The sequence below is a fragment of the Cygnus atratus genome, chromosome 14 (assembly GCF_013377495.2).
Source record: "Cygnus atratus isolate AKBS03 ecotype Queensland, Australia chromosome 14, CAtr_DNAZoo_HiC_assembly, whole genome shotgun sequence".
Lineage (NCBI taxonomy): Eukaryota > Metazoa > Chordata > Aves > Anseriformes > Anatidae > Cygnus > Cygnus atratus.
In genome coordinates this window covers 15,550,449-15,566,911 of record NC_066375.1, presented here as the reverse complement: position 1 = coordinate 15,566,911, position 16,463 = coordinate 15,550,449, and the positions used below count along the sequence as shown (strand labels likewise).

The 16,463-nt window shown below is 38.7% G+C and overlaps 1 protein-coding gene across 5 annotated transcripts in view; it reads right to left on the bottom strand.

Annotated features, from left to right (window-relative positions):
* The window catches only part of SLIT3 (slit guidance ligand 3), a 508,988-nt gene that overhangs the window by 155,802 nt on the left and 336,723 nt on the right, over window positions 1–16,463 (bottom strand). For all 5 annotated transcript variants that reach the window (XM_035562875.2, XM_035562874.2, XM_035562876.2 and 2 more), the window contains 2 exons: window positions 8,611–8,682; window positions 2,864–2,935 (listed from right to left, as the gene is read on the bottom strand). In XM_035562875.2, coding sequence (XP_035418768.1) covers window positions 2,864–2,935; window positions 8,611–8,682 — 144 coding nt within the window. The remainder of the gene's footprint in view (window positions 1–2,863; window positions 2,936–8,610; window positions 8,683–16,463) is intronic.

Below are 16,463 nucleotides of genomic sequence, written 5' to 3'. Positions count from 1 at the left end.
ATGCCATTTTTTTTCTTTCATCTCTACCTAAGTACAATAGGCAGAGTGCCCTGAGAAACAATTCTGCTTGGAAACACTAACCTAAGTTAACTTCAGAAGAAAGTAGAATAAGAACTCACTATATACAAGCCTCCACTAGCCAGATAGACTAAAAATTTTGGCTGTCTTCCAGACAAGCACTTTCACTCTCCTGGACCCATAGGGACCATTGCAATTGCACGCAAGCAGGGACTAAAGGGAGGAGCTGGTAATGGGAATAATGCAGGGAAAAAAAGCAAGGATTATAGGCAGTACAGCATTACTTTATTTTTAATGTAACAAAGCTTGTTACTTTCATTTGTCAATTAATATTTTCCCCTCCTTTACTTTTGCTTTAACTCAGCAAGCTGAAAAATCCAGCTGCTCTGAGCATGAATAAAACCTCAATGGTGTCTCATCAAAATGTATGCCACCAATCACATTTGATTTACATACACAAAAAAAGCAAAAAAGTTACTCTCAACTGAGCTGAAGCACTGTATGGAAAGCATCGTTCCTTCAGGGCATGCAGCTGTCTAAAGTTATTGGGGCCTCAGGCTCAAAAACACCACTTAAAAGAGAAAACTCCAGTAAGCAAACTGTCTTTCTTTACTTCTACCTCCTTATTCTTTCCCCTTTGGCAGTTTCACTTGGAGGGCTGGCACTTCAAAGGAGTGATCTCTTGCACTTGTCTTCCTGTAGCTGACAGAACTGGACTGGTGGCTATAGCAGTGATCAGATGAAAATGCAACTAGATCCTTCAGTTCTGTGAAGGGCTAAGACAGACTTAGGGGAGCTTTCTCCAGAGAAGCCCAGATCCTGCAGAACAGCAGATTACCTTCCTCCAAGAACATATCTACAGCTCAGAAACTGAAACAACTAGAAAAGTGACTGTCAGGGAAGAACCTGCTGGAAGCCTGCGTGAAAGAGCAGGGAACTAAACTACCTCTTGCCTATCAGCCACAAGGAAAACATTTGTAAGACCTACCTGCAATGAACAGCAAGAGTAAAGCCTTTCAAAAGAAAGTAAAAGCCAATGTCAGCATGCCTACAGCATCCCTACAGAAAGAGGCTGACAAATTCAAGGCTGGAGTTAATACTGTCCTAGAAACCAGCCTGCCAAAGAGAATAGAAATGGACTGCTTGTTACAACAGTTCTGTTTTGCTGTGGTAGAAGGAAACTGAAGCAGAGACGAACACTGAACAAAGGCAAGACTATTCATATGCAGTTTCCTTACTTTAGTCCTTACTCTGCTGCATCTCATCTCTCTGCCCTCCTTCTTCCTCCTTGTAACCTCCTTGTAATTGACTTCAGCACTCCTCTACCCACTAGGGTATAAACACTTAAACCAGTTTGGCCTCATTTACTGAAAACACAGTTTTGGATGACCTAAAAGAGAATATAGTCATTTCACTTGCTTCTGTGTGCAAGTTTATAACTTCCTGCCCAGTTTATACTCTCATTTCCTCTCTCTCCAATCTAATGTGTTCTGTCCCACTCCTGGGGCCACCTGGGGGTATCTGAATTACTTGTAGCTAAACCTGAAGAACTTCTGATTTGGGAAGTCAACCCCAGTGGAAACGTCTTGCCTGTCCAGCTTGCTCCTACCCGGCTTTGCCAATATGAGAAAGCTGTAGCATTGCAGCACCAGCAGTAGTTTCATCTGATGCCAAAACTGTAGTGTTCAGTAAATGTCATTCTCTTAATGAATCATTTCCAGACAGCATTGAGGGATTTGATCATTTCCACAGTAGGTTGAATAAAAGTGCTCTAACTCTTTGACAAAGTATAGCAACACTTAATATATATTTCTGGCATTCTCCCAGCTGGATTCCGGGCACAATGAAACGCCCATCCTTCTGCATCCTGCCTCAGAGTTTCCTGCAATACAAGTTTAATACCGAGCAGCCTTCTAATATTAGATCTAGACAACAAGTTATATAGGTTGTCAGAACTACCCAGCATTCAGAGAATAATACTACGGTAGCTTTTAGAAATAAACTACAGCCTTAAAAATGATGGTCTGTTATATGAATATCAATGAGCTAAACATTTTAAAACTGTCTTTAAAATTAATGGAGTTAAATATCAGCACAATTGAGTTTACCCTCTTGTCTCCACCTAGGCCTCTTTTCCAACACCCTGTTCTTGTTCATTCTCCACATGCAGCTTCTGACCTTGTATTGCTCTCTTTCACCAACTAAAAGCTTCACTGTTTTAATAGTGCTGTGAATAGCTAGGCTGAAATATCACTGCATTTGAATTCAGCTTGGTATTACAAACAGTTTCTGTGCTCTATAAAGAGAAACGAGTGGTTGTCAAGAGATCCTACCTTCATTCTAGCTTCTGTATGAAGTAATACTTTAGTCCCTTTCCAGCTTTGTAAAGTAGTAATTACAGCTAAGAAATATAACCTTTTTCTTAAGAGCTCAGGTTTTTCCCTAGCTAGTTTGAAAAAAACAATAGCAACAGAAAAAACACAAAAGTGCAATCTCAGTTCTGTACCCTGATTAATATCATCAAACACATTTGAGCTGTGATGTGTTTTTTTCTGTGCCATGATGAGTTGGAGGGCATGGATTAGCCTGCAGGTGCACAAGTACAGTAGATGAACTAATGCACCTTGGAGGTGTTCAACTATTAAAAAAAAATCTTAGAGATGTGCAAACAGTTCCTTCTCTTAGCCTTCACGACCAATTTTTCATTTACAAAAGATTAGATTCTTCATGCAAGTTGGCATTTGCTCACAGAAACATAAGTTCTCCCAGTCAGCACATTATCATTTTTATTTCTCTTACATGCAAGCTCTCCCCAAATACTCATTCATCTCTATTTTCTACTTACAATGAAATGAGAGATTTCAAGCCTTTGAATGCATCAGGTGCAATGTCAGATATTTGATTCTTGCTGATGTCTCTGTAAAGAGAAGAGGGGATTAAAAGAATATTTGTAAATTCAAATGTGATGGAAACAGTTTAGCTTGAATACTTTCATAACTGTGGTGTTTTGCAAGAATATACTCGGTACAAAAATGGAACTAAAAGATTATACTACCTCAGAGAAATTACAAACCACGTAAGAACACAGATATGCAAGTTCCAGGAACAATCAGAAAACATCAGTCAGTATGACAGGCTGAAGCCTCAACATGTTGCAGCTCTCCTGTTGATAATGTTATGGACATTCAAACAAATAAAAGTTTTATGAAAAGCTTTGAACAACAACAGTGAGGTAGCCCGTTGAATAAAAACTGTTGGTAAAACCATCTTAAGAACTATTAATAATGGAGGTAACATTGCGACTCTTTGCAAGCTCTCCCTCAGGCATGAGGGGCAGCCTGTACCAAAGTTCAAAGAACATTTGAATGTTTAAATGTGGGGATGAAAGGCTAACTTAAGAACATAGATGATTGTATTTCGATTTTAAATGAAATCATAGATAAGATGAGGAGAGGCACAGACACCCAAAGCAGGTGCCCGTGTCACAGAGCTCAGCCCTGTACCAGTGATGTTTGGGTTGTAATGGCCTGGAGAAAACAAGCAGTGCAAAAATCTGCCATGACCATGATCTGGTGCAGTAGGCGATAAGAGGACTGACGCAGCAATGACAGTGCTGCCCAGATTTTCAGATGCAAAGGAAAACACTAGAGCATTTGAATGGACCCATGAACCTCTGAAGCCAGTGGCATTGTGGGGGGTACTCGACATGTTACAGCCTGCTGCTGGGAGCCCCAGCGAGACTCCACCAATATTCTTGCTATGATGCAAGTGGAATTCAGTTATACAATGCTGTCATTTGCTAGGGAAAGTGAGTTCCTGGTTTGAAAAACAAAACAAATCAAAACAGCTTTCAATTTTAATCACAACCAATCATGTATACAGAGATCAAATATGGACTGCACATTTTTTTTTTTTTTTATATGGAGCCAAATTTACTATGGTTGGGACACTGCTCAGAATTGGGTGCCTTATCACGACTGTCACTGCAAACCAATCGCTCTGTCAATAGTACAGCTAGGTGCTTAGCTAGCATAACTTTCAGCCACCTGGCTGCATTCACTGACAGTTGGTATCAGTAGTATCAAATCTTTTCACTGATGGCTGAGGCTGTAGTAATGCAGTATTTCATACTATACATCTCCTTTTTTTTTTTTTTTTTCCGTCTGCTGGGTCAAATGCTGACAATCCCAGATTGACACTAAATAAACATTACTCAAAGAACTTAGGAATCAGAAAGTCAGTAGACTTTACACATGTTTTGAGGCATAAATTCTGCTGGATAAAACTTTAATTAATTCCTCTAGCTGTTTTCAAATCTAGCTGCATAAAGGGGGATTTTCTTTGGTTCTTTAAAAAGGCTCATGAAACAACTGCTCTGCAACTTACTGGTGTTTTCTGTCTGAGCATCCTGCCTACAAGGAGAACATTCGGTGAAGGTTGCTTGTTCTTCAGCTCAACTCACAGCAGACAAGTTTGTGACAGTGAAAATAGGTATGTGTATTTTTATACCTTTTGTTAAATCTGTTTAGACTGTCTGCTAGCATTTGATGGTTTTGGTCTAGTAATTCATATGTAAGCAGAAGTCTGGTGGGAATTTGTGCTATTTGTGTATTAGGGAATAGTAAAACCTATCACAAAGAAATGAAATCATGAGCTTGCTGAACAATGACGATCTGAAAGGGGTCGTCTAGTTTTTGGAAACAAATATTTCAGCACTATTTTATTGATTTGCTACATTTCAACATTTCCATCTTTTCTCTCTCCTGTGTCTGGATGCTAATGAGCGTATAACTAATGGTGTCTGAACATGCATAAATGCCATGCTGGGTGATGACTCTTACCTACTTCATGCAGATGCACTACAATCAGCATTAGAAGATAATTAGACACATTATTTCCTTTCCATTAGAGCCCAAGCTCCACTGCTGTTGGAAAAGGAGGCTCCATCTCCTTCTGACTTGACCGAGGCAAAGGGATTCAATTATGTCATTGTACTTTTGTTCCCTTCCTTTGGTCTGCTGCTGGCCGGTAAGATCATCCTAGTCTCTGCTTGATTTACATCAAGACAAAGAGATAAGGGTTTTTCTAACCTGCACAACTAAGTCAATTTAAGCCTTACAAGGCTCATTTCCATAGTTTACGGTATTACTGAATCACTCAGAGGAATTGTGGCTCTTTAGCTGGAAATGTAATGAACTTATCAGGATTCCACCCAGGCAGGGAATACATTAGTCACATCACACTTGTCTCCCTGCAGCTCTGACAGCGCAGTGGAGATGATCTTCTTTCAAAAGGTTGTTTAACACACCTTGGAGCATGGCTGTGCTCAGTTACAAGTTAGGGATATAAACTGCTTTTTAACTTTGCAGCAAGGAAGAAAGGATACCCTATGAGTCACTGTATAACATATGACTGTATGGCAAAAGACATTGGTTTAAATGTCTTTACTTTAAAAGGTTTTGAAACAAAACATTTATTTTTAGGTGCAGCCAAATGCAAAACTATTAATAACACTGGATGAACAACCTCTTGTTGACTAGCATTATTAGAAACACATTAGTTGATAATCTTTAATATTTTAAAGTGGACTATTCTCATTTGACAAGAGTACTCAGTAAAAATCCATGTCGTGTAATGTTTTAGTTTTTAAAAGCTGTTTAACAGAAGTATCAACATCACAGAGCTACTGAGAAGACTGAAATCTCAGTGTGTTTTCGGCTAAGATACAGTAAAATGAATGTGACAACATGAAATGTCATTACAAGCACTAGAGTTAGAGAGGTACAAACACATCTTTCAAAGTGTCCTAGTCTTGTGCTACAAACTTGTTTGTTTAAAGCCTCAGAAAAGCAAAGACAAAATGTGAGGGAATGACATAAACTTTGGTACTGTTAGGTTAGAAGTTACAGAACTACAGTACAAGCACAACAGGTGATATGCAAATATATTTTAAAAGGAATGTCTGGGCTAGGGTGAGATGTACCTCATTCAAGCCCACAAAACCTCTACTAGAGGCCCTGGGTTATTGATCAGAGAGCAGGAGCTGTAACATTCCCTTCAAATCAGGGGAACCATCATTCTGGATTATGCAATTCAACTGTGTGTTTGAATCCTACAGGTGCCACATCTGCATTCTGAGACTGATACATTTAGCTTCATTAAATTTATTGTGTGAGAAGATGTGAGAAATTATGAGAAGTCCAGGACACACAAAAGATTTCAACTCTTCACCCTGGAAGTTCCTGAAGAGACGTTCTAAATATATCTAATCTATCTAATCTATCTAATCTATAGCTAGATGCAAATATAAAGTTAAATTACTGTACACACATCTACAACCATCTCGATTTATTAAGTCATGTGAAGATTATCCTGGACAAGCAGCTCTTACCTATAAACCAGTGCCAGTTATCTAATTATTTAAGAAAAAGAAATGGCATTATCTTGCAGGAAATACTCAGTGAATAATAAAATACTGAGAGTGCTGCAAGTGAACAGTCTGTATCCCTACCATTCTACCATATGTACTCACAAGAAGGAGTAGAACACAATAATATGATTCACAATGTTGTGCTAATATTACCCTCTGAGTTCTATCAAATTATTATCTATAATAAGAAAAATAATAAAGTTCTTCATTTGCACCCTGGGTACAAATGAAATCAGTAATATTCTTGCTATTACACCACTCATTGAAATTACTGTGAAAGAAAGTATAAAGACTTCAGTGATATCAAGCATGTCTTGCTATTACCTAAATGGGAAAAAATGAATAATTCTTTTCTTTTAAGGGGTAATTTCTTGACCAAAGAGTATTTTTGTGTTAATAATGCTGGGATTCTTGCACATAGAAAAGATAATGTCTGTTATCTCTTCAAATCATTGAACAACTGTATTTAACTAAACTTCATGTACAATGTAATGCCTGGTTTAGAGCCTGTGTCCAGCAGCAATAAAACTTCAACAAGGAGACAGGTCAATAACCAAGTGGCAAAACACCATGTCTGTTATGGGACATTCTGTAGCCTAACTATCTATCCCAAGTTCTTCCAGAAAACACTGTTATGTTAATTAAGCTTTGACAGAGATCATCTGGAATGATCTATGAGTTCAGATCTCATTGATTATGCCAATAATAATCCAGAAAGCTGTTAACACAACTTGCTAACAGAATCCTACTCTTCTATTCCAATATTAATCATTTCACATAATAACTGGCACACCGGTTTGGAGCAGCAAGTAAAGTTAAAAAACTTTTTTTTTTTTTTTGTCAAGTCCCATAAAGCTAGAGTCCACAAATCATGAAAAATGAAAGGACAGTAAAACATTGCTGAAATCTAAAATTAGTTATACCTCTGAAAGAACTCAAATAGTGACTTTAATTATGGAAAAATTACAAGTTAGGTCACTGAAAAGGGATCCATCATTTTTCAATGAAATTACTATCTTGCTATCTAATACAGTACTTCTTTAAAAATACATACAGCTATATTGAAAGTGAGACAGAAGAATAGAGACTCTAAGATTGATGATTTGACCAGTTAAATATTAAGATCCATTTTTACAGCTCTTCAGCTTTAGGAATTTGATAACTCTGGACTGGCAAACACAGTAATTTCACTCTCAAATCCAATGAGCGCAGGCTCATTTCAGTTTCCAAAAGCATTACCTATCTGATAATTCAGTAGCCTTTTGTCAAATGAGCTGACAGTTTCTTAATTCCAGTAAATACTGTTCACATTGGAAAACAACAACTGTAAAAGGCACCATTTTTTTTACAGCTTTAGCACTGAGTACACAGTCTGAATGACTTCTGGAAGTTAATGGTCCAGTGGTGCCCATCAAAATCTTGATAGGATGGTGAAGCAGGAGTAACTTGTTTTACCATTGTCTCTATTATAGTTCTGCTGTCACAATATCTCTCATGTTATAGTTCTACTGTCACAATGTTTCTTATATATCACTTAAAAACAAAAAGCAAGAAAGACCAGAGAGAATACCCAGGTCATCTGCATGAGTGCTGCTACAAATCAAGATTATCTTTTTTTTTTTTTTTTTTTTTTTAAATCCGAGCAGACAACACAAGAACTAATAAGGGAAAAATTGTCTGTGTATCTACTGGTAATTAAGAAATGAAAAAAACGAGCTCCAGAAGGCTTCTTTGTTCTCTTGTAAACAATCAAGCAATTGAATGCACTACAAAAGTCCTAACCACTCTGCAAGAACACGTACTCCTGCTAAAACCTGGGTCAGCTAAATGGAGTGTTCTGAACAGAAACCAGAATGAATGAGAGAAAAATAAGGAACTTAAAATCTTTTCTGAGAAAACAGATTTGTTTGAACAGACTAACAGCTAATCAGCTCACATCATTTATAATAGAAAGTGAATTTAACCATTATAAAGGATTTCATGCACTGGTAGGCATCCTGAACCAAATCCCATTGTTGCTTACACTTTGAAGAGATTATTTGTGCAATCCCCAGTGATTTCAACATAGAAATTGCCAATATGTTTCTAAAATAAAGATGCTGAAATTGAAGCTAGAAGATTCAAGATTGCTCTTGCACGTTGATCTTATCAGTAAGACTTACATTCTTTTAAGTTTCTTGTACTGGGTAAAAGCTCCAGGGGGGATGATTTTGATGAGGTTTTGTTCCAAACGTCTGAAAACAAAAAAAGTAACGTACATGTTAAATACACAATTGTAGGACAGGAATTACATTAAACATTACAACTTTTTTTTTTTTTTTATACAAGTATAAAGTTATTTTACAGAGGTTTATATGTGAAAGAGATTTTTCTTTTGAAAGGCACTAAATGGAAAAAATACTGAGGAAATAACTTTCCTTAGAAAAGAAATTCATCTCATTGAATACATTAAACCTGTATATAAAAAAAAAAGCCACAAGCTATAGAAATTACATCTTTAAAGTTCATGGAATTAAAAAAAAAATAAACAAACTTAGGTGTATTGTATTACTACTTAGTCAAAATTAAGGTAGAAAATACAGAAGCTTCCCCTGACCAGCTACTGCAAATAGTAGGCAGCTATCCAAACTGCAAGCTATGCTATTTGTGACAGCTTAATGAGATTAATAATACTACCAGAGTGACTCAGGAGCAACAATCTGTGGGAACATGCTGAAATTCCCTCCCTGTATCCACCACTTGCATTAATAATACTTCTTCAAAACAATGTGGAATGCACAGCAGTATAAATGCAGATTTTTAATTTTGGGAGGGACAGGGGGAGAGAGATTTAAAACAGATGAAAAAGGACTGTGTCTTCTGATTTTAACTAACAAATACTGAAAGTGTTCTAAAATATGGCCCAGACTAAATGAAAATGCTACTGTTCTCATTTCTGAGATCTGGTTTGAAAGAAACATTCTTTACAGAGTAGCATACATGCTGGTATCAGTAACATAACGTAAGCAGCTTTAAGATACCACATCCAGTAATCACTGAGATTCATTTCTATGCCTTCACAAAAACATTTTCAAGCCTTTGACAGCAAGATCCCCAAATACCTGCTCAAAAGACTGTCTTCTCCTCAAATGAACCCTAAATATTCATCTCAATTAGAAATGTAAAACTGGACCTGCATACAACAAATTCTAATGTCCATGGCAGCTAAAATTCTATAATCACACTTGGAATTGAAAGCAAAATTTGATCTTACCTAGCTCTTACTAAAAGTTGTGTATTTTTCTTTTCCAAAAATGTGATACAAACAAACAGTTACAATAACAAAAATCTGTCGTTGGAAATGGTTTAGAATTGAAATGCAAAAACAGACTGGAATGAAGGAATGAATCACTCTAGCCATTTAGAGCTGCTGCAGCAGTGCAGAGGAGAGAAAAATGTTAAAAACCAGGAATGGAGATAAAATCAGATGCAGAGAGCAGTAAATCATGGTTTTTAAAGGACTTTGGAAGAACGCAGGGAAAATGTGTACAGCCCATCAGCCCTCTACTGCATAGCGTATCCTTCAGTTGATCTGTGCTTTCAATAGGCAAAAGAAAAGTCCCGTTGAAAATAAGATACTTTACCAGCTCAGTTATACTCCAAGAAGCTACTTAAATCATAAATATAGTGATACTCATACAGTCAATTTGCACAGCCTTTTTTTTTTTTTTTTTTTTTTTCCTGTAGTACTCTATTGCAAAGGTTGTGAGCAGGGTTAATTCTCTTCCTTGTTTTGTGATTCGAATAAGTTTCTGAGATTTCCCTACCAGTTGGTCTAAATATAACATGCATCATTCCTGGCAAGTCCACAGTGAAATGCAAATTGCTGAAAGCTTCAGCACACTACTATTGTTGGGTGTTTGTCACCAGAATTAGCAGTACACATACTCTTCCCATAAAGGCTTTTTGTCAGCCTGCCAGTTTGGTGTTTAACTCCTCCCAAGCGTTTCTCCGTAGACACTTCTAGGAACAAAAGAGGGCCCTGCTCATCAGATTCCTTGCCTCATGGATGGAAACTGGGGGTTCACACACTGCACACAGGCGCAGAGCAGTCCTTGCAGTGACAAAGTACAGTGGCAGAGGGAAACGCGGCTCCATTTTATCACTGCTCAAAATTCCAAGGAAATTTCAGTCACTCAGAAGTGGAAATACACACAGAAATAACCCCACAATGGGCAAAAAAGTCAAAATTGGAATAGTCACAGCCCAAGTAATAAAGGAGATTTCTAGAAAAAGTGGAGAGGAATACTGAAGAAGTGCTGTTTCACAGAGCTCCCTGGATGACTTCTTCATCCTTTCCTACACAATTTGCAGCAGATGGCCTGTACACAAATAGATGGACAAGGCTTTTGTCTTCTGCTGCTAGATTTTCACCTTATCACCTTATTTTTTTTTTATTGTATGAAGTTCTTGATAAAAGAAGGACTAAAGACTCCACATAATACAGGATTTTAGCACACTACATTTTGCAGCTGTTACCACAGGGGCAACAAGAAGTATCATGGACAGAGCTTCTGTCATCAGGGCATGTTCTCAGGTGGATTCCCACTGGGAACAAAATGCAGCTGACCTTGAAGCATTAAATAAAGTGCAGCATTACAGAAACAGGTGTTTAAAAAGTATGAATTACTAGTCTGACTTCAGTTTATTTTTTCATAAATGTATGTATAGACTGAAATGCATAAGCTGAAAAACACGATGCAGTTACACAAATAATACAGTAGAAAACACATTTTTTGTATTAATACTTGGAGCTGTCTGTGCTCATAAATGACATGTGAAGGCCAGTACAGGATTAACAACCTCTAGGAAACACTAGGTTTTGCCTGAAGGGGTGTTGGCAATTTCAAGTTGATGAAGACTTAATTATAAACCAACGTTATTCATGCTGTAATGGGTAACATTGCTGCTAGAGGTGCAATCTTTCAAATAAAGTAAAAACAGACTTCTTACCAAGTCTTGTCTTGTGTTTTTTTTTTTTTTTTTTTTTTTTAAGGGAAAGGCTAGGCCAAATTTCACAGCCACATTTTATTTCAGAGAGAACTATCTAGTTTACCTAGAACAAGAGATGTGTAAAACTTCATTTTTCATTGTCTATGCCTAGATGTTATGAAGTACTGACATACAAAAACAACCTGTGCTAGTGCATAGCAGCAAGCTGATTTTTCGTGTGTATCACTGGAATATACTATAAATTAGGTTTACAACACATTTGAGAGCTTCGTACAAGAGATAAAGCCTTAAAAGTGTAAACTTTGATCATTTGAACTACTGTCTGCTACATTAAAGATTTCTTACAACTCAATAAAAATTTTCCTTGATTTTCCTCTGGTATTTCATAATAAGATCCATTTAAAAGACTCCACAAGTAGAATTCACAAAACTGATAAAATAAATTGGCCATGTTCAAACCTCTTTGGCTTTTGTTCCTCCTTCCAGTTACCCATTCCACTGTGCCATGTTGCCTGCTGGCAGCTGTATCGTTTCAATGAATTGAAGCATATCTCCCCCCTTCTGACATGCAGCAATGATCTGTCTGCCTCTCGATGCTTTATTTTATTGGCTTCGACAACAACGTCAAAGGACAAGAACAATTTCCTTTCTCCTCTCTAATATATTATCAGAGATTGGAAAGTATGCGGACCCAGTGGATTCAGATACATTTTTCTTGTAATAACATGATGCTAGACAGGATAAAGTATTCCTTCTTCCCACTCTTTTTAAATAACTTTGCAGCAATGAGAGCAAAAAGTAAACACATCGGAGAAAAAAGGGGGGGAGAGGGGGAACTATGCAGTTAAATATGACAAATGATCCCAGAGCAAAGAATAAGCACTCAAATTCCCATGCTAATCCATCTCAGAGTTCACTAAGGTGCAAATCTTTTCATCACCTCCTCATCTGGCGCCTGTACTGCTCACACCCAGGATGGCAAAACACAAAGGTTAAAAAATTCTCCCTAGGCAGCCTTTGCAGAGCTGGCTCATGCTCTGGGGAGTGACAGAGCCATTTGTCTTGAAGAGTGATTCCCCCTGCAGAGTGGGGGAGACAGCCGTATTAATTTGGGCCTTAACTATCTCTCTTTCAATGAGGGAAAGAAAGAATTTGTTACTTGGGTCTCTAATGGAGCAGTTTGCTAGCAATTTTCCCATTTCAAACACCGTCTCAGCTGCTAATGTGTAATGTTTTGTCAAGCTTGCCTACCCATAACATAGACAAATCACTAGCTTGGAGAAAAAGAGAGAGGGAGTGAAGCATCAGTACTGATAATTCTTAGCTGTCACATGAATAGAGCCTACAAATGAGACATCCATGCTCTATTAACAGTGCCACCGAGCTCTTGCCTGAGATGTGTCAGAAACGTCCCTCTGCACTGGGCAGTCATGAGCTTCCCTGCTGGGAGACAGAGCATGAGTGAATGAGCCAGACTGCTCCCTGGATCACGTCGCTCCGCTCCCCGTGCTGGGGCTCTTCGGGCTGTCATCACTCAGGCTGCCAATAACCAAAAGCAGTCGCCAGGAGAGAGAAAGCCTAAGGTCAGGTTAGTGCAGCAGTAACCTGTAGCACACACGTCTGGCAGCATGCACGCAACCTCTGGGAAGGATGGGACACTTGCTTTGCTCCTGCCCTATAAGCAGGGATTTTCAGGGAGCCAGTAAAGGACCACTGGGGGGAAGTAAGCCGCATGTACATCACAGCCCAAGGATGGGCTTTCTTTAGGAAGGATGAAACTTCTCGAGCATGCAATGACCAGGAGAGAGCCTGTTTGTCCTTGCCAGGGAGGGAGAACAACTGGATTATAAAAGCTGCTTGGACCATTACTTTACATTTATCTCATATTTTTGACTTACATATCTTATCATATATTTTGCACTCCAACGAGGAAAAATTCACAGCTATATTTTCAGTATTTAAGAGGAAAAGATCACTCTTAAATCCGGTTGTCTTGGGGCTAGAGCCAAATTGTGCCCTGAATCTTTTCTTGCCTCTCCATCCACAGCAGGTTCAGGTAGCTGCACTGTGGTATTTACCCAGAGGCAGCACTGCACAGGAGAGATCCTCGCTGGGTAGGAAGGAATCCTGTACTGCAGTGGCACTGTCAGCACCTGTGGCTTATCCTGCAACGAAGAATGCAGAAGTCACACAGTCACTGCCCTTTACACTGCAGCACTGTGCAGGGCACTTCCCTGCAAAGCAGGAGGCAAAAGGCCTGTAGACCCATTGCTTTACAAAGTGTTTATGGACCTACACTACCAAGAAACAGCTTTTTTTTTGTGACTCTGTCTCACCCCTCAGCTCTCTGACAGGTAGAAGACATAGTGCTTTGGGATGGAAGGACATTCAGCATTTTAAATATCTCAACACTTACTGCTTGTTCTAACTAACAGACAGTTAAAGCCTTTAGTCTGTACCCTAGCCAAAGACTCTACCACCACTATAAAAACCCTAAACACATGTGGTTCTCCAAGACTTTTACACTGCTACCTTTCATCACAGTGCCTGAATGACTTCCAAGTAAAATTAATAATATGTATTATAACTCTCTCTCTCATTGAGCCTGCCTCTCTGCCTTAGGAACTGGAGAACTGAGAGCAAGTAAACTGTTTGCCTATATTAACACAAGGTGACAACTATAGTTTCCCTTCACATTCTGATATTTGGTGTTGATTTTCAGGGCCTAGCTGTCAAGCTCATCCTGTAGTTTTAAAAGGACTGCTTCTTAACTATTCACCTAACTCAGGGCAGATCTGCAAAGGACAAAATCCTATTAAGAATGAAGTGACTTCTCAAAATAAATCTATCTAGAAAGTTATATTGATAACGCTCACCAAAAGACGTCTTTCAGAGTGAAACCAGATGTTTTGATGTGTTCCCTGATACCATGGTGTCCATTTAAAAGTGGTGCTGGTCATATTGGATTTTCTCTCATACTACAGCTAATTTAGTTTATGCTGACACCAGTCACTAGCTGAGCAGTTGGTCACACTAACAAATGCAGGATTTATAAGTGGCAGTCACACTACAAATCCACCAACTCTGTTGTATTTTAATTTTTTGCCAAGCACTGTACAGACAAACAGGACGACATCAGATAAATCTGTGGTCTGGTATTCTGCAAAACAGTTTTTGACATAACACCAACATCCATATCTATACAGCCACAGAATGCAGTAATATATTATCAAATCTCAGGGCCCCTCCACCTACCACTGCAATACTCCACGTTCCCAGGTGGAATTTTTGTCCCTTCTCATCACATTTCATTCTTACTTTCTCCCGCCAGTCTCACTGACTTCTTTTCCCTGCTTCATCCTTGGAGTTAGTGCGCAGGCATCCACTGAGCATGCTACCAGTACCTGAGCTCCTTCTCACTGCAACACCACATCTGCGTGACCTCTTTGCAGAGCCTTCAAGTGAGCGTTCCTCCCCTGAGAGCCACCACGTACCACCGTGGGTACAATCAGTGAGGATGTTAAAGGTACAACAGAAGCTCTTTTGGGGCAGAACACAGAATAACGCCTTCTCACTCTTCTTTTGCTGCTTCCCTCATCTGATGTTTAGGATCACCCCTGTACACCAGGAGGATCTGAACTGGGATTAGGAGGAAAGAATTTCCCTTCTCAGCAGACTTCACTGGCTCCCATGGATTTGGGATTAGAGTTTGCAGGAAGGTGTCTGCCTCTGTGGGATCTGTCCACGGGCACGTGGCTGTGAGTAGAAATCTGGGAAAGAAAGAGTCCCTAGCCTGGAGAGATTCGGCAATTTCCAACTGCCTACTACTGAAACACAGCCTAGTCACATACTTCATTCAACCACCATGCAAGAGTTCATTCAGGTTTGTGTTTCCAATATGTTTTGGCATAGGAAACACAGCAGAAACATGGGTCCCACTTCTCGATTTTTGTGACACCCAGTGACTGCAGCTCAGACCCACTGACTGTTCAGAGAGCTCCAGGGAGACTGGCCCATGGGGTATTACACAGAGGATAAGGTTCTTGCAGTCGCTTCTTTTCAACAATGCAGCATCTGCTCTGAGGCTCAGATCTCTGCTGAACACGTTTGCTGTGTTTGTTGTTGTTGCTTGTTTTGATTTTAAATCTGAAGCTTCAAGCTCATACTTGGGAGACACCTGGTTTCTACAGTGCCTCCTAGCAATCAATCCCTGGCCTACAGATACATGTCATAAATGTAAACAAGTTGTAATGTTTTTTAACGAACCAGACTCATAATGCTTGCTTTACTGAAAGTGCTTTTGTTCCATTAGGTCCCAGAAAGACTAAATTCTTAAACAAGTCACGTTGCTGTATCATCATTAATTCTGTAGGTTGATCCAGCCTATCCTCTATCAACTTCCAATTACCTAAAGATATTTCCAGCACAGATCACTTTCTAAATTTTCTAACAATGGTATAACTAGTTCAGGAATCTGAGGATTCCTTCAAGTTGGCTTCTATTACATTTGTTAAGTTGTAACTTAAAATTATATTTTCACACTTAAGGTGTAAATGGAAACAATAAACTGATGGAAAAAAAAAGCCATAATTTAATCCATAATCTAATGTTTTGTGAAACCTCCATACGCTCAGTAACATCTAATTTTACTACACATTTGCAAATCATGGTAGTTGAAAGGCTGTCACCTGCAATATTTTGTCAACAAACCAGATTCTAACATTTGCAAATAAACATTCCTCATACCCTTTGTTCTTTACCCAATGTTTTTTAACAAAATAAACAGGAGACCACATGTAAACCAAAGAATGTTTAGCACTTTTTACAGTAAAAATTGGATTAGTACGTTATATTTCAGTGTGCTTTTATGCTCCCTATTTTGTTTTCTGTGATTTCTTCCACACTTTCATAATCAGATGTCAGGACGTATGTGCTCATTATGCAGTTCAATTTCCCCACTTTGCCTGGCAAAACAGAAGGTTTTGAGTGACATTTGTATTAGATAAAAAAGACATAGGGCTTT